This window comes from Microtus oregoni, unplaced genomic scaffold (genome assembly GCF_018167655.1).
Source record: "Microtus oregoni isolate MIOR12 unplaced genomic scaffold, Mior012 000019F_ref0000042, whole genome shotgun sequence".
Classification (NCBI taxonomy): domain Eukaryota; kingdom Metazoa; phylum Chordata; class Mammalia; order Rodentia; family Cricetidae; genus Microtus; species Microtus oregoni.
In genome coordinates, this window is record NW_024543078.1 from 21,945,299 (window position 1) to 21,966,824 (window position 21,526).

At 49.1% G+C, this 21,526-nt stretch overlaps 1 protein-coding gene across 5 annotated transcripts in view; it reads right to left on the minus strand.

The window, feature by feature from the left end:
- Nucleotides 1–3,312: 3,312 nt before the first annotated feature.
- Sertad2 (SERTA domain containing 2) overlaps nt 3,313–21,526 on the minus strand; it is a 117,915-nt gene continuing 99,701 nt past the window's right edge. For 3 of the 5 annotated variants that reach the window (XM_041669059.1, XM_041669057.1, XM_041669055.1), the window contains exon 2: nt 3,313–8,471. In XM_041669059.1, coding sequence (XP_041524993.1) covers nt 7,517–8,467 — 951 coding nt within the window. In that variant the 5' untranslated portion in view covers nt 8,468–8,471 and the 3' untranslated portion in view covers nt 3,313–7,516. Of the gene's footprint in view, nt 8,472–13,121; nt 13,145–20,524; nt 20,586–21,526 lie in introns of those variants that run through there. The other 2 variants (XM_041669056.1, XM_041669058.1) reach the window with 2 other exon arrangements.

A 21,526-nucleotide genomic window follows, 5' to 3' on the forward strand; every position in this document is an offset into this window, starting at 1 on the left:
TGGCTCACAGTAGTGCTGGCTTTCTGGCTAGATTGTTCATGCTGACCATCTTACAGCTGGGACACTTCCATCCCCTCAACTACGGGTAGGCATATGTTTGGAGAAAGGGGAGGTTCTCCAGGGCAGACAAGGCTAGACTGGTCCCTCCCAATGGCTTCAGTGGACAATCTCTGCTGCAAAACTCCAAGAGAAAGTGTGGATTCCCAGTGTCTTCAAACCACAACTTCCCTCAGTGGCCGCTGTGGCAGAGTTCTGCAGTGACCTTGGAGGTCTCCTCTGCCTCTGTGCACTTCCCCACCCCCTCCCATGCACACGCGCGCGCGCACACACACACACACACACATGCACACACACGCGCGCGCACACACACACAGACACACACGCACACACACACACACGCACATACACACACGCACACACACACACCCTCTCTGAACTGGCGCAATCACAACCGTCTGAGAAACACTGTGGCTGTACACACATCAGGGTCGTAATCTCTGGACCCTCTCCAGACCCAACAGGCGCACTGCACAGGAGAGCACAGCCTGGGCAAGGGCAGGCCACACAGCACTGACTTGGGCCACTCAGCTCAACCCTGAGGCAGCTGACGGACTCTTCTGTAGGGTCCAGAAATGGGGCCACACGCTCCCCACATCACACGGCCAGAGGAAACATCGGAAAGGAAGCCTGTTGGCCCGCGAAGGCGGGAGGGGATTGTCTGAGGGGAGGGCTGGATTCGCCTCAGACTTCTCCCGGGTGTTGAGAGCTTCCTCCCCCATCCCCCACTGTTGCCTCCAGCCTTTCTCCAGCCTGAGCTCTGCAGCCATTTCTTGTCACTGCTGAACAATAGGCCTTGCTGGCAGCTGGCAGCCTGGCCCTGCCTGGGAGGTGGGGGAGAGGTCTGGAGAGCTACGGGGGCTGAGACAGCCCGCCTGCTGCAGAGAGGGTTCCCAGCTCCGGGGACAATGTCACCATGTGTTGCCCCGTCCTGTCAGGCACATGACATGCCATCTCAGATGCCTTGAAGGCTGGCACCTCAGGGCATTCAGCTTTGGCAAATCCTTGAGGCCTACATAGAGCCCAAGACCAGCCCTCCCTCTGTGGTGACAATCTGGGGGAAGCCAGAGATATTCAGTCATTCAGTCTCCTCTTGCCCCCATGGGACAGTGACTAACCTGAAGTCCCACAGCCAGGGCAGGAGAGCCTGTGAGCACCTGGGGTGTTCAGCCCTGAAAAGCTCTGCCCTCCTCCGCTCCCTCCTGCTCCTTAAGGCAGTGATGTAGGTAGTAAGTCAGGACACACACACACACACACACACACACACACACACACACGGAGGACAGGAGTTCCCAGGCCTTCAGGCTGAAGCCAGGGTGTGCTGTGCTAAAGAGATCTCAAGAGTGACAGAAACTACAGTGTGAGCAACTCAGGAGGCCAAGAGAGAAGAGCTGGCGTGCAGTCATCTGAGACCAGCCTGGGTGACAACTGCTTCAGTGCACACAAATAAAAGCAAACAGAAACTTGTTCAGGACCAGAGGGCGAGAGATGAACAGGCTGGGGAAGGTGACAAAGGGGCACAGATTGGTACAAACTCAGGTAGTCTGCTATGAACCAGGCTGACGCATCCCTCGGAGACCAGCCAGTACCACTTCCCTTTTCTGTTCTCACAACTGACACCAGGCTTCTCTGAACAGAAGACCCACTCCCAGACCCCTTACAGGCCTACAGCTTTCTGATAACGTCCCCTCCTGTGTGGTTTTCTTGACTGCTGTCCGCTCTGGTCCCTCTTCCCCAGCTCTTGGAGGCACACGTCCCTCCCGAAAGCCCCGAGCCTGGCTTGCCTATGGCGGACACTATCTTAAGGACTGTGTAGTTGGAAATGTCAAGAGTTAGACAATGTTTTTCTGTAAAGGTCCGAATGGTAACTCTTTTGAACTAGGAGAGTCAACTTAACTGCACCTGCTCAGCTGTGCCATGGAGACAGACGCCGGAGGTGACACACAGCTAAGCAAGCATGACCAAGATCTAGGACTTTACTGCTTATTAAAACAAGCAGGGTGTGTGGCATGCCGAACCTGGGAGAAGAGGAACACCCCTGGGGTTCTGCTCGTCAAAACTGCAGTGTTACAGAGAAAACCACTTGCAGCAAGTCTAAAGCCAGGGCAGGATTTGCCAGGGGACTTCACCATGTCCAGGGCCCTGCAGGAACTCAGGGAGACTGGCTCTTACAAGGGAGATGCCTAGACGGATTCGTGGACACGCGCTTGAGGTCGGTCTTGAAATGAGGATGTTTCCCAGGGCAGCAAGGGCACAAAGGCAGGGTGCTGGTGTGTGCCAGAGATGGGGCCGTGCAGGCAATGAGCAGGGACCTGGAACAAGGAGGGGTGATGCTGAGTGCCGGCCTTCTCTTTCTGTGGAGGAGTGGACAGCCATTCCTCACCCAAGCCTTGTGTGCGCTCTCTCTCTCTCTCTCTGGATAAGGTCTCCTGGATCCAAGGTGGAAGGCAAACCTTAAGCTTATCATCCTGCTGCCACTTCCTGGGTGCTGGGGACAGAACTCAGGACTTCTCTGAGGGACATGGTGCTCTGTGGAGCACAGCTCCGTTTCCAGCCCACCCACCTCCTCCCCTCCATATCCCAAAGCTGATTTAACAGAGCACAGATTTTCCAGGTCTCTCACACCCACCTGCGCCGTCTCACCAGGTAGCAGTGGCCCAGCCGTCAACCAGTGCCTGGACATGCCCACCCCAACTAGCCCCCGAGGATGGCGCGGTGGCCCAGACTGGCATTAAAACATGTTACCAAAATCACCAGGACAGGAAGACCAGTGACACACGGACACCGGCAGTAGGGGAAGATGACAGAGGGTATGGGCCAGAGAGGCAGCAACGGGAAGGTGTCGGAGGGGACAAAGAGACTGGAACTGAGGAGACCCCGAGGGGGCCAAGTGGCCTACTGGAGGAGACAAGGTCCCATGGAGAGTGGCCAACAGCGAGAGACACTCTGCACCTCGGGTAGATGGTGAAGCCCAACAGCTGGAAGGGGCAGGGGCTGGTCACAGATTTTCAAGACCTGAGCGAAGGTGGGAGACAGCTCAGGTTACAGGCAGGGGAAAAGAAAAGGCTCTGGGCAAAACCCATGTCTGGAGAGGGTGCGTCAGGAAGGAGAAGGAAGTTGGGGGGGGGGCCTCGGGAAGCCAGGACAGGTCTCAGCAGGACAGGACGAGCACGGGGAGAGCACCCGGGGGCTGCACTTCAGTGGGACCAAACAGTCACGACACGGTCAGAAGAAAACACAACACAAGTCTCATCCTTTAACTGTTTATTGTATAATATAAAACTACAAAAGACCTCATGTCCATGTCCACTTAATCTGTCCAATTGTTCAGAATACAGCCTGAATGAACCTACATTGAACACAGCCCTCTGGGTTCTGATGTGACATCTGTAATATTGCATAGAAAAGGCACAGCTCTCAGGTCTGTGGGGGAAAGGTCACACCGACTTCCGACAAAAAGCCCTCCTCAGAATCCACGTCCCCAACATGTCCCTATGTACACGTTCAACACGTCAGTTGTACATACGGACTGCTTTTCCCTCCCAAATTCCCCAAGAGAAGTCCAAAAATTGTATTGGCTTTGTCTGCAAGAGCATTTGACCCTGGCTAATCTTCAAGACCCATGGAGACTCATTCTTGGAAGCACTGGAAACAATCGCACACAGGCAGACGCACACCCCGCCGGCATCCCGGGGCGGGGGCCGCACCAGGATTAACCGCTTAGAGCTAGGACAAATCAAATATGCTCTTCTCTCTTGGCTGTTGTCAGAAATGTATAAAGGTCCAATTTGTAAGAGCAAGGTTTCAAAATTAAGACAATTCACACGAAGTAGAGGAACAATTGCCGCAGAAGCAGTCTCTCTTTTATGTCTGTCATTTAAGAAGGCTGCCCTTGCGGTATTCATAATTCATTGTTTACCGCAAAGGTGGTTAATAAATTTAAGCTTTAAAAATGATCCGTAAGTTGATACTTTGGCTCTTTGGAGCTTACTTCGTTAAGAAATTTTCCTTGATTGACCTCAGGACGGTTGGGGCACTTCAAGGGGCTATGGCGATAAAAAGCCCAGTTGCTGAGGACACTCGAGCGGTGTGGGAGGTTGTGGCCACTCCTCACCCTTTGGTATGAAGGTGGGTGCCTGTGTGTTGCCCCTTCTGTCGATAAGTCAAAGTGCTACTAAGAAAACTTTAAAAAATTACCAACCCTTTTATGCTCGATATTCTTAAAAATTTAGAGGTATTAAAACATCCCCCGCCCACAGCTTTTGCATATTTTAAATCGACCCATACTGGAGATGGGTGAAAATGAGTGTCGACCGTGTATCTGATGCAAAGACAGGGTGGGGGCTGCCTTGGCTCCCCCTCTTAATACAGATTTACATTCCTACGAGAAATACATTCCTACCATACATTCTGCACCAAACCAGCCAGCTGTTGTTAGAGCGCCACAGTCAAATAAATATATTTACAAAGGAAAACAAAGGAATAAATAAGTTATGGGGAAGCCACCACTCTACGTCTCTCAGGAGTCTGCTCCCACCTTGCCATGCCATTGCACATCACAGTCCTCAATAACAGCCTCTCAGGCCCCGGCACCCCCAGGCCGTCTGCCCGCCTCTGGGTGCCACAAGACTGTCTTTGTGAAGGTGAGCCGCTGCTGCCAGGAAGCATCTGGAAGCATATCCCACACTCAAATTGGGACTTGATCTCACTCTGACTCCACCTCTTCCCTGTTGGGACATCACTTAATATAAATAGGACACAAAGTCAGTCTTAACTCTTGATGGGCTTGCTCGGGTTTCCCAGGCACAACTGGAGAATACGCGCGTGCCCGCTGCTGCTGGGGAAGGTGTTGTGATGGTGAAGAACTGGAGTCGGAGAACTGAGTCTGGGCGGACATGTCTCTGTGCTTATCTGAACTGTTGCCCAACATAAGGGATCGTTTAAACACACAATTTGCTAATCCAACAAAAGTACAGTTGTTCTAAGTTACTGTAAATCAGTTTTTGACAATGGCAATCAACTGCTTTGTGCCATTCTTGTTGGGAAGAATGAACACATGTCTAAGCACATGTATGGAGATGTGTGTGGCATGTGGCCAGTTCACAGGATCCTCCAGTTCTAAAACACAGAGGATGGGATGGGTCGACCTGCTTTCTTCCCGGAAGAAAAGTTCTTCAAATGGACAGGCACAACGACACTTGGAAGCATCAACGACACTCACCTTCCCATATGGTCCCTAGTCCTGCATCAGAGGAAACACGTGTGTGATGGTGAGAGGCCCGTGGGGAGGGTGCCCGCAGGAGCACAGTGCAGCGCGATGGGCTATCCTCACCGCTCTACAGAGCTGGGGAGCAGCCCTTCAATCACGTGCACACGGGAAAGGGTAGAGATTAGAATGTAAAAAAGTATTAATCACACCATACACAAATCTTCTGCCTGGATGAGCAGTTCCTTCATCACAAACACATTTGCTTGCCATGTGCATTATAAAAGTAAAACTATCTATGGCTTGTTTAAAGTGCCATTTACAAATTTATCTTTTTAAGTGGCCGGAAAGACCCAATTTTATCCATGGCAAGAAGTGAGCAGAACTGGTGACCGACAACAGTGACAACAAAAACAAAAACAAAATCCCATAATTTAAAATTTTTAAATAAATATAGAAGTTATTCCTAAAGAAGCCGTCTGCATAACAATACAGGTTGTAAGCTGCACTCCATAGCTGAAGTACCACTGCGAAAGGAAGGCAAACAGAAAGGAGGGAGGGCGGCAGACAAATGGGTATGATACACGGAGACAATAACTACAACTGGGGGATCACTGGAAATAAAGAGCCGCTTTGGGGGTCAGGAGACGGGAGGGCCAGAAACACGCACAGAAATTCCCGTTGTGTATTTGGATATAACAGCTTTGTAAAGTGTGGTTAAATCAGCAGTTGATTAAAGAAAGCAACCAGACTGGACACCAGGACGTAAGGTGGCGGACTGTGGCTCTGGTCACAGATGTTGAGAGAGTGCATCCCGGATGGCTGAGGTGAGCAAGCTTACTGTGGTGATCACGAAGATGCCATTTGCAGCTCTTAGCAACAGAGGGAACAAAGCTCCAGCAGGGAAGGGACGCTGGGAAAGGCAGTTCAGCAGCAGGATGGATGCCTTCCGGGGAGAATTTCTTCTTTAGGAGCCCTAGCACTGAAGTAGGGGCTCAGCTCCATGAAGAGGTCAGTTGCTTGTTGTAAAATTGTTATGTAAAATTGTGGTCTCATCATAAAAGCTATGCCCAAGGGGTAAGACTGGGGTTTGCATTTTATAAAATTAAAATAAAAACAATTAAAAGAGCAAACTTGGCATAAATACAGTCTTTCTCCTACTCCCCCATCCTTGAGACAGGGTTCTCACTGTAGAGTTCTGGCTGGGCTGGAACTCACAGAAGTCCACCTGCCCCTGCCTCCCAAGTGCTGGAATTAAAGGGGTGCACCACCACAGCCGGCCACGAGTACACTCTTACACAAGATGCCATAGCCTCTGCTCAGAAGAGGGAGCTAAGGAGACCATCACATCAACCCCAGGATCCGCAGCCATCTCCCCCTTTGATGAGCAGACAGGGCTCTGGCTTTGGACGTCACAGTACTGGCGGGTGATCGTGCCAAGGGCTGGTGCTTGTGAAATTTGGGTGTCAGATCACCTGGCCCTTTATTAAAGCGCTGTGTGTGTTTGCATTTGGGGACATCAACTGCAGATTGATTTGATCCAATTTTCTCTTGCACCATACACATATAAAACATTACGACTCTATAAAAGTACAAGTGCAACTTGTACAGCTTACATTTGCAGGAACTACGTGAGCAAATCCTATCAAAATAGCTATCTCATAGGTATAAACAGCATTTGTTCTTAGAAAAACAATATCATAAACTGCAGAATCTGTACAAAAATAGAAAATAAATTTGGGCAGCAGTTTTCTAAACAGCCATGTCAATGCAACACTTACGAGTAGTTAATGCCTCTAAAAAGGCGGAATTGCCAAGTCAACTTATACAGGGCAAAACGCCAGGAAAGGTACTGAGATTATCCAAATAATATAGATATATATTCTTTTTTACCTCTTGCAATAAAACTTATAGAAAAAATAGACAAATATGCACACGCAATTTACAGCTTTTCCAACGCAATCCTTGTGCTTCATTTGAACTGCTCATGTTCACCTTTCAGCATTGGCGACAGTCTTCAAACGTCTCCTCTCCTAGGCCAGGGCAGCAGGTCTCTGCGGAGCCCACGCAGAGAGTGTATTAAAAGTGGTCATACTCGAATGAAGGCACTCCAACTCTGCTCAAAGAAAATACTAGTGTGATCCGTTTGTGAAGTTTTCTTTTTCTCTGAAAAAGGCAAGCAAGGGTACATGCACAGTGCGGAGAAACTGTCAGGGCGGCGGGGACGCTTGCAGGGCCTGGCTAGGCACAGTCTTAGGACCCGACAAGAACCTCCATGATGTGGTCTAGCTCCGTGAGATCCATTTTGAAAGGCTGACTTGGGGCGACAGGCTGACTGCTGTAGGGGGCCAGGGTCTTGAGGAGGTCGTCAGCTGACACGGGGGCCATTTTGGAGGATGTCCCTGATGTGGATGTGCAGGGGTCGAAATCATACATGGATGTGTCAATGTCAGCAAACAAGATGTCGTCCAGGGTCAAGTCTGTCAGGAAACCTGTGGACGTGGTGATTTCAAAATTCCCAGGCAGCGAGTCCATGAATCGTGAGTCATCCGGGCGGCCTTCCTGCGGCCCCTCAGGCTTCTGGACGCCAGACTCACTGGAGGTTCCTTTCGGGCTGTCGGGCGCCGCTGATGTCACGACAGCCTCTGTGGAGGTAGATGTGGGGCAGAGCTCCTCGATCTCGTCCAGGGCGGAAGAGAAGCTGTCCTTTTCAGGCGGGAGGGCTGGAGGAGAGAGTCTGGGAGGAGCCGCGGGCGGCGCAGCCGGCAAAGTGCAAAAAGTGTCGTCGTCGTCCTCTAGCAGGGAGGCAGGGGTGAGGCAGGCCTCCAGGGGTGCAGCGCTTCCTGGGTCACAGGGGTGAGCGGGAGGCATGGCCGGGTGCGTGAAGGCAGGTGGGGCCTCCCTGCAGCTGTCACCCAGTGAGTTGCTGGGCTGGGAAGTGGGGGTGAACGCAGGCCTCAGGCTGCCTTCCTGCTTGAGTTCCTCCTGGATCCGCCTCAACATGTTGTTAATTAAGACAGTCTTCTGCAAGCTGGGCTCTGTCAGGGGCCTGTGGTTGTACAGTTTCATAAGGGAAATGTTGAAGACAGTCTGACGCTGTAAGGTGTAGGACGCCCTGGATGGACCGTCGGAGGGGGACACGATTTTGCCTTCCAGCCCATCTTCATGGTCATCAAACTTCCGCTTCCCTCCTTTACCCAACATAAATCTACAAAGGAGAAAGACAGGAAACAGCATGAATCGCATGAAGGCTAATCTCCACCGTGAAAAAAGACGACATTTAGAGGTTAGGACCCGGCTGTGGAGTCTCCTGCCCGGGGTTCCTCAGAGCAGGTGGACTCACGGGGAAGACCCCGTAGACGGAGAAGTAGGACATCCACCCTTGTCCGCCTGCAGAGCAATTTTTACCACTAGGTAATCCTGGCCAACGTTCTGCGTGAGTAATGTGTACAACACGACACAGAGAAGTTAGGGGTTACCATGGAAACCATGGTTTTGACTTTCTCAGCTCATGTGCTTGCATTCACATGCCCAACATTATCACACAGGTTCACCCTCCCTCCCCCAAATGCATTTATTTTTAAAGCTCAAGAACATACAATGCACAACCTCAACAGACAGAGGTGTTAGAAATGACAGCTTGAACACAACTCCAACAACCGAAAGCATCAAGGGAGAGAGGGAAGAGCACATACAGTTTTGGTAGAACCGTATGTGCTTTCAAAATGCTTCTCCTTCCCCATTATACACAGAGCCTTCCTGCCTGTCGGGGGCCACGTGGTGAAGCTAAGTGACCACAGAGACTGAGCGGCCGCTGCCTTTCATTCTAGACTAAGTGGAATGCATGTTTCCCAGCCCGGGTTTCTGCCTGGCTCTGTCTGACAGCACACAGTTGGGCATGAACACGGCTGCTTTGCTTTGAAGCCATCTGCTTTGACTGTGAGCCCTGCTCCTTGGGTACCGGAGACCTGTCATAACCAAACACCGTGACGACACAGAGACCTGGGTGTCTGAAAGAGGTAAGGTTTTTATATCCTAGACCTTGAGAATCCGCTGAAGGTTACAGTGAGGTCCCGTTCTGAATACTGTAGCCTAGCTGGCGGTCACTATTGCAATAGCCCGTCCTAGTCCCCCACCACCCCGCCACCCCTTTCAGAACTGCTGTGGACACAAGCTCTCAGGACTTGCCCCACAACCCTTACTGTCTTGTTTGTGTCTCACTATTTGAAGCAGACTTTCAATACAAATCTTCGGACTGAGTTCTTAGATGGAACTCAAAATCCTCGTGCCTCAGCCTACCAGGTGCTGGGTTTCTGTCCACTCACCACCGTGCCCAGCCCAACCTGGCTTCCTAACCACTTCTCAGAGTAGGAAGCGTGGTCTCACTAAGCCGGGCACACTGCTCACTGCTTTGAGGCACTCGGCCTTGGAGCCAGCGAACCCTCTCCTCAGGCGCTTGGCAGCTACTTCGTTTTCCGCCAGCTTTTACATCTCTTCTTCACCCTTCTCTAAGACACACTCCACCGCTGTGGTCTCCCAGGTGGGAGGAGCCACCGCACCAACTTCCCCTCCGTCTCCCAAGTCTTTTGAATTTCAAGTCGGGTCCCCAAAGGAAAGGCTAGCAGAAGGAATACACCCCAGACGTCCTGGAGGCCAGGGAGCCTGGCACACGACCCCACGGAGGATGTCTGACTCCTGCAGGGAGAGCTGACACAGCTGTAGCCTGTCCATGCCAACACCGCTCTGAGATCTGTCGCTGCTTCCAAAGAATGTGCAATTACTTGATGAAACCGCTTCCCTCATTTCGTAAGCATTAACAAAGATGGGTATCAATCATTAGGACCAAAAAAACGGACCAAAGACAGCAACCAATACAACTGTTCGGTGAGACAAGGAGGGTCTGATAAAAAAAACGGCTGGCTTATCCTACCTCTTATAGACTCCTACCTCTAGTGAGTCTACTGCCTGTCTTCTTTGCATGGGACACTTCCTTGGGAGTATCTGTACTCATTTAAACTTGATAAACCAGAGAAGAGATAGTCTTACGTCACTCTGCAAAACAATGCATCAGAGGCGTCACCAGACAACTGGATTTTGAAGTAATTGTATTCACATTTATATGTGTATCTGCTTACAATTAATGCATTTAATACTCTCAGAAAAAAAATGTTCCTTTGACTAAACAGCTTAGGAAATGCATTTAATTTGGACACGGCGCTATCTGATCTGTTAGTTATCCTGTGATCAGGCCACTTAAATGTGTAAGTGCACAAATATGTACACGCACACCCCAGACCAGCATTTCTCAAACTACTGTTCATAGGTGGGACTAGCCTGTGAACTGGTACCCATTCAGATGACGTAAGCAGAGGCACTGTATTACTTGGGGAGAGGCTAGCCTGTGAACTGGTACCCATTCAGATGACGTAAGCAGAGGCACTGTATTAGGGAGGCTTATAGTGAATTACAAAGTGGCTGTTAGGTTTGCAAATCTACCCCACAACACAAGCTTTTACAAGCTTTTTTTTTCTCATTTTCCTTTTACTTTGCTTTTCAAATAATTGTTTTTATGCTTTACTGAAATTCACAAATTCACAAATGACTGGGTAGGGGTGGGGCTATCAAGATGGCCCATCAGCACGGAAGTTTGAGAAACACTAAAATACAGTCAAGACCAAACCAGAAACTCACTGCCATTAGGCACTTTTACTGATCTTCTCCGGTAAAGATGACCTTCGGTAACAGCATGTAGACATCCAATCGTTAATACAAAACTGAGCACAGGCTTGTGACCAGAATACAACAGTACTGCCTGTAGTTTTTGCTCCTTCTCTTCCTCCCTCCTTTATCTCCCTCTCTGTATTTTTTAGATGAGATCTCTGCCAACCAAACTGATCGAAACTTTTAGACTTAAGCAATCTGCGTCGTAGTCTCCTGTCTCTCGGTCACAGACACACGGAACACAGTACTTTTTCAACAACACACTTCTTTATAAAGGTCCACGCCTTTGATCTCTGACTCAGTGAGTCAGAGCAGGGAGATCGGTGAGGTCCAGGCCAGCCAGCCAGGGCTCCTCAGTGAGACCCTGGTTTTGTCTGTTCATCTGTTTGTTCAGAGTGTATGAAGTGTGCACATCTGTGGGCGTCGGGCATGGTTGCTGGAGTTAGTTCTGTCCTTCCACCACGGCTCACGCAGAGATTAAGGCTCTCAGCACACACTCCTCAATGAGCCATCTTGCTGGCCTACTAATACATTTCTTTAGAAATAATTGCCACTTCTACAGAAGTCACACCTGCAGGCTGGAGAGATGACTCAGGGTTAAGAGCACTTGTTATTGTTGAGACCCAGGGTTCAGGTCCTAGCACTTCCATGGTGATACACAGCCATCTCTAACTAGTTCCAGGGGGCCTGATGCCTACCTCTGATCTCATGCCCTCTTTTGACCTCCAAGGGCACCACCAGGCACACAAATTGTGCATATATACACATGCAGGCAAGACACTCACACATAAAAAATAAGATACATCTAAAACAAACAAAAGAAACCCACACCCAGGCATGTGATGCTGCAGGCATGTAGCAGAATTCCCACAGCTGAACGGCATCTGTGGAGATGTTTTCAGTGTGAGAAGCAGCTAACTTCCAATTAGAGTGAGCATCTGGCTGGAGCTGCATGCTAACCCTGGTGTTGAGGAAAGCCTGTAGAGGTATCTGTTCTGCTGCCTTCAACAGGAGGGTGAAGGGACCCATATGCAAAATCTGGGACCAGGACCAGGTAGACAAGTTGAATCTTGGGTGTTCTTCACATGTGTCAATAAGGACCTCTGGTGGACTATGTCTCAAACAGGCTTGTTTCCATGTTTCTGTTTTGTAATGGAATCAAATAAAAATGGCTCCCCGCACCCAATGGAACTGCAAAATGTACACAATGTAGCTAAGCCATATAGAAAAGCAAAAGTGTAACAAAGCTGCCTGGAGCATCCCCCCAAATCTGACTGATACAAGGTAACAGCCTTGCCACTTGCTGGCTCAGAGAACCTCCAGCTCCACAGACCTGGCTTTGTGTGCTCCAACTCCTTAAGCAAGCTATAACTCAAAGAAGACCCGGCATGCTCTCAACAGCCAGACAGCAACAGCCAGGCACACGCACGGCCCTGCTGGTTGCTTTGGGCCTGGCGCAGGCTACTGGGCAGGGTGGCTGGCTCCCCAGAAGCCTTTCTCCTCAGACACTCAGAAAAAATAACAATAGCTCTTTAAGGGAAGTTGGAGAGGCACGTGACCTCTCAAAGGCCTCACAAGGGGCAGCCTGCTGGAGCAGTAGCTCGGACTCATTAAGGGATTCCTGGGAAGGTTAGGAAGGGCTCCAGAGTCATGGCCCTCTAAAGGGACGCAGGCTACTGGCTTCCTTGCTGAAATACCTGGGCTTTGGTGCTCCCCTCTGTCTCCTCTCTCAGCTTGCAAAGAAACAAAATCTACCCAAAGAGCAGAGGAGCTCCTAAGGTTTGGGCTAAGTTAGGACACCCCATGGAGGTAAGGGGTGGATGGCCCCTCCTTTCCTCTCCTGCTACCCAAACCTAAAAACTATCAACAATTGCTTTTCTTCCGAATATCTAGTGGCTCTTACTGTAAGGTTGGAGATAAAATGTGACCCCTTCCCAGTGGTTAGGAACAAACTCTGGACATTCGATACTCAAAGCAGCCTCGCTCACACTGGGTAAGCGCTCAGACACGGAGCTGTACTGCCCCCCCCCCCCCCAGTCAGTATTTTGTAGAGCTGATCTAGCAAATACTAACTGCAGAAAACTAAAATGTAATCATAAAGGGCAAACACATTGGTAGGAAACAAACAAAACTCAACTGTGTGAGGCGTGGTCTCTAGTGCACAGCTTCTCACAGGACACCGAAATGTTCCAAAGCTTTGTTCCAGTTAATCCTAGCACTGGGAAGGCAGAGGCAGATAATCTACTCTGAAAACACGGCAACAGAAAAAGACAAGTGTCAGTACAACTTTCCTCAGAAGACAAAGGTCTAGACTCTAGACAATCAGAAGACTGTGATCTGCTACCCACGGTCCCACCACTCCCGGCCCTGAGAAAGTCACAGGGTATGGGAACGGGCCTGCAGCAGCCTGAAGGAGCAGCAGAAACCCTCTGGAGCCCCCTCGGTGGCCCCATTTGCATATTTGTCAACCACCTCCAAAATGTAAGGCCCCTAGGGGCGTAAGAGGTTCGTTCTGTCACCTCAGTACTCAGCTCAGGGCCCCTCCCTGACACCAAAATCTTCCTCATTAAATGAACAGTTAAGGGGAAAAAATGAAAAGACAAGAGCAGAGAAGCGCAGGGCAGAGGAGCATGGAGCGGAGCAGGGATGTCTGTGGGTGGAGGAGAGCCTGAGTGGCCACCAGAGGAGAAGGCTGTGGGCCTTCGGGCAGTGGGGAAAGAGATCTCCAGCTGGGAGACCCCACCCGTGAGCCCCTCACATGTACCCTAGTCTCAGCTCTTGGCTTGTTCAATCCCAGATGCTGGGCTCTAGGAATCGGTGCTCCCCAAGTTTCCAGTGATGCTGGATGTGATCGCTGAGATCCACGATTTCCCCTGGTCTCTCTCTGCCAGGCCACCTCTCTCTGGGCCCAAGCACAACACTGCTGTCCTGATGGTGAAGGCCCCTTTCTGTTCTAAGCAGGCAGGGTGGAAAGCGATGAGCAGCACTTTATGATGACAACGGACAAGCAACCGTCCAGACTAGAGGGAACGCCTCATGCTCAAGGTTCAAAGATTAAAGTCGTACCTGGGTTTAAGGGGTGACATCCCAAAGCCTTTATTTTTAAGGCATTCAGATGCCCCCCTCCCGTGCAATGTGAATTTAATTCTTTCCAACTATTCAAAAATGATATTTTTCTTTTATTTTTAAAATCACTGTCTTTTAATGTTATTTGGACTGTCAAAATTAAACATTTATGATTGCCGGGCGATGGTGGTACACGCCTTTAATCCCAGCACTCAGGAGGCAGAGGCAGGCAGATCTCTGAGTTCGAGGCCAGCCTGGTCTACAGAGTGAGTTCTCGTACAGGCTCCAAAGCCACAGAGAAACCCTGTCTAGGGGGGGGGGGGAAGAAAAACAAAACCAAAATAATCTATGATTTCGTGGGATAAATAGAAAATCTTTTACAAACAACCATTTGCAATCCCACCACCAAAACACCTGCTGTCTGTCACCTGCAGGCTTCCCCAGCCCATGGCTGCAGGGCTTCCTCGCTGACACCTGCCGACTGCAGGATGGGCTGGACTATGGAGCCCTGTCCTGCCCACCAGGACTGGCAGACTCAGTGCCAGTCAAAAGGAGATGTAAAAGTTTGTTTTAACTCAATTCATTCCAAACAATGGCCATTATACCTGACAGGAGAAACACACTAAGATTTCTTTCACTTCTTACTCAGACAGGGTCAAAACTGATACATGAGTCCCAATTTCAAAGCAAGGAGATGACTGGACAAGACAGAACTAATCTCACATCCAATTAAAGCATCAAAGAATGCCTAAGAGTAAGCAGCAGCACCTGGTCATCAGAGCAGGGAGGGCTAGAGGCAGGGCTCTGATGAGCAGAACGAATGTGAGCATGCTTAGCATCCCGGATGTGGGCAGGTTAGGATGAAAGGGGACTCGGGCAGTCATCAGTCACCGTGGAATACCCCGGGGCTCGATTGATTGCTACCTTGTACACATTCTAAATGGCGTGCACCAATTTCTTCTTGAACTTAGAACTCAGGGTTTGCATTTTCCAGGGATATAGTATAATTAAGTGACACGGTTTTTCTTTTTTCAAAAAGATTTAATTTGTGTTTATATGTATGGGTGTTTTTGCCTGTAAATATGTCTGTGAACCACTTTCATGCCTGGTGCCCACAGAGTCTAAAAAGCGTGTCAGACCTCCTGGAACTGGAGTAACAGACAGCTGTGAGCTGCCATGTGGGTGCTGGGAATCAAACCCAGGTCTTCTGAAGGAGAAACTATTGCTTTTTAGCCAAGGAGCCATCTACTTCTCCAGCTTCTATGACGTGGTTTTCAGAAGGCAGTTACACTGCCACCCTAACCGTGGGGTCGTCAAGAAGCCACTTCAAAGAGGTTGCCGGTGAGGCACGTGGGTCTTGTGAGGCTGGCCACATTCCCTGTCATTTCCTTCTTCCTTATACAGGTTCAGTGTGGCCACTGGTGTGACCAGGGACTGCTGAAGAGACCGACAGCATCAACGCTGACCCCCACCACCCCAGGCCTCTGACGACAAAAAGGAGCCAAGAAAGAGAAGGTTCCCAAGAGAGCGTGAGTGATTTCTCGCCTGCATCTGTGCTGCCCGGCTCTCAGCTCTTGTCTTGGAAAGCTGCTCTTGGGTCAGTGGCAGGGAAGGGTGCTCCTAACTAAATCAACTCTACAGCAGAATTCGGGGTCTCGGTACAGAGAGTGAATGGCAGTACAGGGGAAACTCCTGGCAAGAGGGTGGACCACCTCTGGCTGAGTAGACCTAACACTCGAGCTGTGCCTAGCCGGTCACCTGGCCCGAACCACCTCTAGGAAGTCAGCTCACATCTTTCTCGGTAGCACTCGGGAGGCAGGGCTATGTGAGCTCAAGGCCAGCCTCGTCTGGGGAGCCCCTGGCTGGCCAGGGGAGCCCCTGGCTCACACAAACAGCCAAAGAGACTGGTAGAGGATGTTTTCCCTTTAAGAGAAACTGTACTCTTCTTTTCTACCCTTTCCCCTCTCAGCCTAGCCCCTCCCAGTCACCAGGTCCGTGGCCATTTCTGAGGCCCAGCAAGGAAAGTAGAACTCTTCCTCTTTCTCTCTGCCTCTCTCTCAGAGGCTGGTCAGAACCTAAGTGTGCTTTTTTCTGATTCTCTGGGCTTCCTTATTCTTTCTAGAGCTGTCCTCCATGTCTGCCCACATGTCAGAGTAGGCCATGGCTGTGTCTCTCTCTTCCACCCTCTTCCTAGGGTAGCCGCTGATGTTTATAACTTCTCTGCCCTGGGGGTGTTCTTTTAAACTCTAATAAGCGTCCCTGAGCTTCTGGTGAACTCATTCTTACCTTTTTTTATTAATGAGACTAAGACCCCCATGGGGGGCACCCTGTTTCCACTCTAACAACGGTGGCTACGGTTGGGGGTAGAAACTGCAGAAACAACTTCTGAAACAGAATCTTCTCGGTTCCTGATCTCTACGCCTTTGATGACTTGTTTTGAGGTGGTCCTTGACAGACACCCCTACCAGCCTGGCCTTCCCTGGCATGAGTCACTGTGCTGTGGTGGCAGCAGCTGGCAGTGAGGAAAAGCCCTGTCCTGCTTCAATGGGGAACCACACTGGCTTAGACAGCCCTCCACACTTAACATGTTACACCATGAAGAACACCTATACTATGACACCTGATCATATCTAAGCTTTTAACGCCTGCTTTCCTCCTCAAGGCACAAAGTAGTGCCAGAACAAAAAGATCACACTGCAAGGGAAGTGGTGGTCAGGGATGTTGCAGACCCAGGGAAGCTCAGAGAAACAGACCAGCCTCCAGGTCCTGGGCGGTCACTGGACACAAGGGTACATGATAGGTGGGAATGGCAGCAGGCAGTCTTCTTCAGACACCAGTGAAGGCCCAAGGTCAGGGGAGCATCAGCAACAGAGGTAACAGCCCACCAGGGGAAGAGGCTCTGTCACTGCAGACAGGGGAAGACGCTGGCGGCACTCCCACCCCTCCACCATGCTGGCGACAAACTGTGAGGCTGTCGGAATCGGGAAGACCTTATTTTTAAACCGAAGCCTACCCAGGGTTTCAGAGGTCTCTGCAGTAACATCCATGCTAATTGGTAAGTAAGACAAAGCCTCCCCTAACGAATCAGCGAGGTAATTATAAAGTCACTCTCTACATCAGCCAGTCCCCCATGCTCACCCAGCCTGCTGTAACCCGACACCCGCCGGCGGCTCCACTCAGCCTGGCCCACAGTCCCGCAGGCCAGCCCTGCCCACCCGGCCCCCTGCAAACTCACAGCCCTCCTGAGGCCCCCACAGGCCAGGAGATGAGCTGAGCTGCCCCGAAGGCCAGCCTCCATGCATATCTAGGCAAAAAACTTTATAATGCGGGGTTGTTTTCTAATGTCCACATTGTAATAAAATTTAGCTTTCCTCTTGGGATTTTCACACGCCTCTATTAAACTGGATACGATTTCTAACGCTGATTTGTCAACTATTATCATTTCATTTGAAAACAAAAGGAATTAAAACAACCAATTACACTGAATAAACAAGAGTATAAAGAAGCACGATGTGGAAAGATAAAGTCTGCCCTGTTGGCGAACATGCGAAAGTATAGCCAGCTTTCGGACCACGTCCACAGTGGGACATGCTCCTACACCCTGGCCTTCGGTCCCTTGGATGCCATCCCCAATGGATGGAGGACACTAGTGGTCTTCCAAGGGTAATGAAAGTGCTAACAATTCCTCTATTTCACCCAACAGTTCTGGCCAGTGGCAATTTCTGAACTTATATTTTCACAGAAACATACCCAACATGATTGAGGCCCCAGGTTGGTAGAAAATACGTCAGAAAGAAACAAAAGATGGTCATGTAGACAAAACAAGATCAACAGAATGGTGACCCCTTTGAAGCTGGGTGAGGAGCACTTTACCTTCTGAGTCCGTCTGGAATTTTCCATAAAGTTAAACAATACATCAATATTTTTTAAAAACCCTACAAGTAGAAAAAAATCAAGTAAGCGCAGCAAATTTCTTTCATGAGAATTACACTAATTCCATAGGCATGTTTACACAGATGAGAGCTCCTGGTGGTCTATGTAAACAAGCATGTCCAGCGCAAATCCTATCAACGCTGAAAGACAGCATAGCATCCACCCACACGGGGGCGCCACAGAGCAGCAAGGCACCTCCAACTCCAAGTCAGTTCCTAGCTTCAGGGTTCTCAAAGCATTTACACTTCCAAATTCCACCTCTGATTCAGGAGTCCACGGGACAATGCTAAAAGCTAGAAGCCCTGCCAAGCCCAAAGCAAATTATATTATGCTATGGTTCAAACTTTTATTGCCTGTGTATAAGCAACACCAGTGCTTCAGAAACCACGGTTGGGAACCCTGGAGGATTACTGAATTAAGAACACACACAAAAACAAGCACCAAGTCATGAAGTCGGACTCGGAGGAGGGGACAGTTCAGATTTCAGCGGGGGCTCTGAGGCTGGCTTCCAAACACAAACACACAGCAATCTCCTGAGTTCGCAACTCTGAATTTTACTAGTGTAGCCACTTTCAATAATCCTATTGCCCCTTAATAACAGCAGAGTGTTTCCACACCAAACAGACAGTGCTTCAGGCAGTTATCTGAGAAAACCATTCGTTAGGAACACGGAGGAGAAGCCATTTAATTGTCAAATGTAAAGCAGTTAACCTCAGGGACACACTGAAGCAGGCTACTGTGCACTAGCTGGATTCTCTCTAGTCATATTACAAGCTTAGGTTATACGGTGTTTGCTCAATAGTAATGCTCCTAACAGATGAACTAGCATCTCTATTCCATTTGAAAACCAGTAATTATGAACAGATATCATAATGATTTACATTATGAAGCTGCTTCCTAATCATTTGGTGTCCAGGGTACATCTTCAGCATCCTGAGTCTACAGTCTCATTAGCATTAAGGAATCCTCAGATTTGACTTTTTCCCATAGGACTGCGTGCCAGGGAGGTTGCTCCAACTCTGCCCCTCCCCCATTCCCGGGCACAATGAAAATATTTTTCTCCTGTATTTATAATTGCGAAGATGGGATTCTGGTTTCAGCCCTTTGTAGCATCTTTTCCCTAAAGATACCTTGTTTTTCCCTCACAGAAGGGATCCTTAATAAACAATGTCAAGGGAAAATAAAAGAAGACTTGAGTAGGAACCAAGCGATTTGTCAAAAAGCACGTGAAAGTTTCCCTTTTGGCTTAAAAATCACCAGCAGCCATATGGACGCAGTAACTTTAAAGCCAATTCAATGTAAAATAAAACTGCATTTGAGTTAACTAGCTAACTTATCGCTAAAACTGAAGAATAAAACCTAAGAATGCAACCACAGAAAATATTTTAATGAAATGTTTCTTTTTGGGGGGTATTTTTTTAATTAATTAATTAATTAGATGAATTGGTGAAAATGTTTCTTAAGAGTTAAAAGATTAGCCTGGCAGTGGTGGCGCACACCTTTAATCCTAGCACTTGGGAAGCAGAGGCAGGTGGATCTCTGTGAATTCCAGGCCAGCCTGGTCTACAAAGTAAGTTCTAGGACAGCCAAGGCTACGCGAAGAAACCTTGTTTCAAAAAACAAAAACAAACAAACAAAGGAGTTAAAAGATTAAATTCAAAGAATGAATGGTGAATTTGAGGCTCATGTAAGTGGCCTACATATTCAGAATATTTATTGTAATTGCCTTCATGAATTAGGTAGACAAGGGCCGCAGAGCTGGCTCAGTGGTTAAGAGCACTGGCTGCTCTTCCAGAGGACCTGGGTTTGATTCTCCCTTCCCACAAGGAGGCTCACTGGCCTCTTTGGGTACTAGGTACACACGTGGTGCACAGACACATATGCAGGCAAAACACCTATGCACATAACATAGCAAAATAATTTAGAATGGAAGAACATGGCTGCTAAGGTTTCACAGACAATTTAAATTTTGTATTACATGATTGGAATAGTTCACCCAGTAGAAAAGGTAATGAAATTATAAACTAAAAGGTGGTAAATACTGTAAAAACAGCAATTTTTTTCCAGGCTGTTTTGAGATTAAAAGCTTCCCTCAAGAACCTCAGATATTTATAACCTATTGAATTTTAAGCAAAGTCATTTAGCTAAATAAATCAAAATAATCAGAGTACCACATTAGTATAATAAATATTTGTTCCAAAAGAAAATAGTTAATAGCTCCACTTCCAGCACTTTGAAGGTCCGATCCTCGTGGAAGGCTTTCCTTGCGGCCACCCAGGAGCAATTATCCCGAACACCGTTTGTCCCACCTGCCTTTGGGAGCAGCAGGGCCCTCTGAGAAACTGCGCTCTGGACTTGTAAATCAACTGCTGTCACACAGCTAAGAATCACTCCAGCTGAAATTAACTCGATTTTGTATCTCTACTCATAGTGAAATAATTTTTTAAAATCAGTATTTCAAAAATTGCTTTGTGCTTATTATTTCTTATTGTTTATGTAACACCTGGGGTTCCATCCTCAGCATTACAAAAAATCACTTACCAGTTTGCCCAGGGCTCAGCAGAGAGCACTTTCCCGGCATGCCTGCGTTCCATCCCCAGCACTGAGAAGAGGGGCAAACACACACAGCATCAGAGAAGCTCATCACATGTCTCACCAGGAAAGAGTAAAAATCCCTGCTGATGCCGAAGCCACAGAACCCAGGTTCTGCCAAACAGTCTTCTGGGAACGTAAAGAAAGACCCAAAGACAAAGACATACTTAAGCACAAAATGTTGAAAATGGCCCCTTTAAAAAAGGAAGAAGAATCTGGAGAGCTACCACCTGAACATCTCATTTGTGTGGCTGGAAGCCTGCGAAAACCTGTTCTGGTAGAGATGACCTTGGGACTTTCGGAGTCCCCGAGTCTAACTTGGGCAAGGCTTCTCAACACAGGGGTGGGGTGCTCCAGCAGTCTCCTCCAAGTTCAGAACCAGCATGGGCTGGAGTGATAGATAAGCAGTTCTCCAGAGAGGAGAGCAAAGGGCTAGGCGGCAGAGCTGCAGCCAGGGACTTTCATGACAGCTCTGTGACCACTGTACAGTTGGGGACACGCTACTATGGCCACCAGGCTGACTGAGCCGCTGTAGTCACAAGACTGGGGTAGAGTCAGAATCCCTTTCCCTTCACTGCTCTAAGCAAAACTTAGAAGATGAGAAAGTGTGGTTCAGTGGCTTCTCAGTTGCTTACGAAGGGTTTTAAAGGTGGAAAGAGAAGCTTAGGTTAGTTAGGGAGCCTGCGAAGCTGCAGGTTTTGCAAAGACACAGCCATAATATCGTAGATGTGCTTGAGTTTGAAGAACTGAAGTTTGCTGCTATTTAGAGTTACCAGAGAAACAAAGCTGCCTTTGGGCACCTTAAACTAGTCAGACTGGCTATAGCAGTCACACAGCCTGCCGCGGCTACGTCCTCCGCCCTCTCCCTCCAGCCCCCACCCCCACGTGCCCACACAGTTCAGTCCACCTCACCCATCCCTGTTCCTGCCAACCCTGCTGGGAGCATCGGGT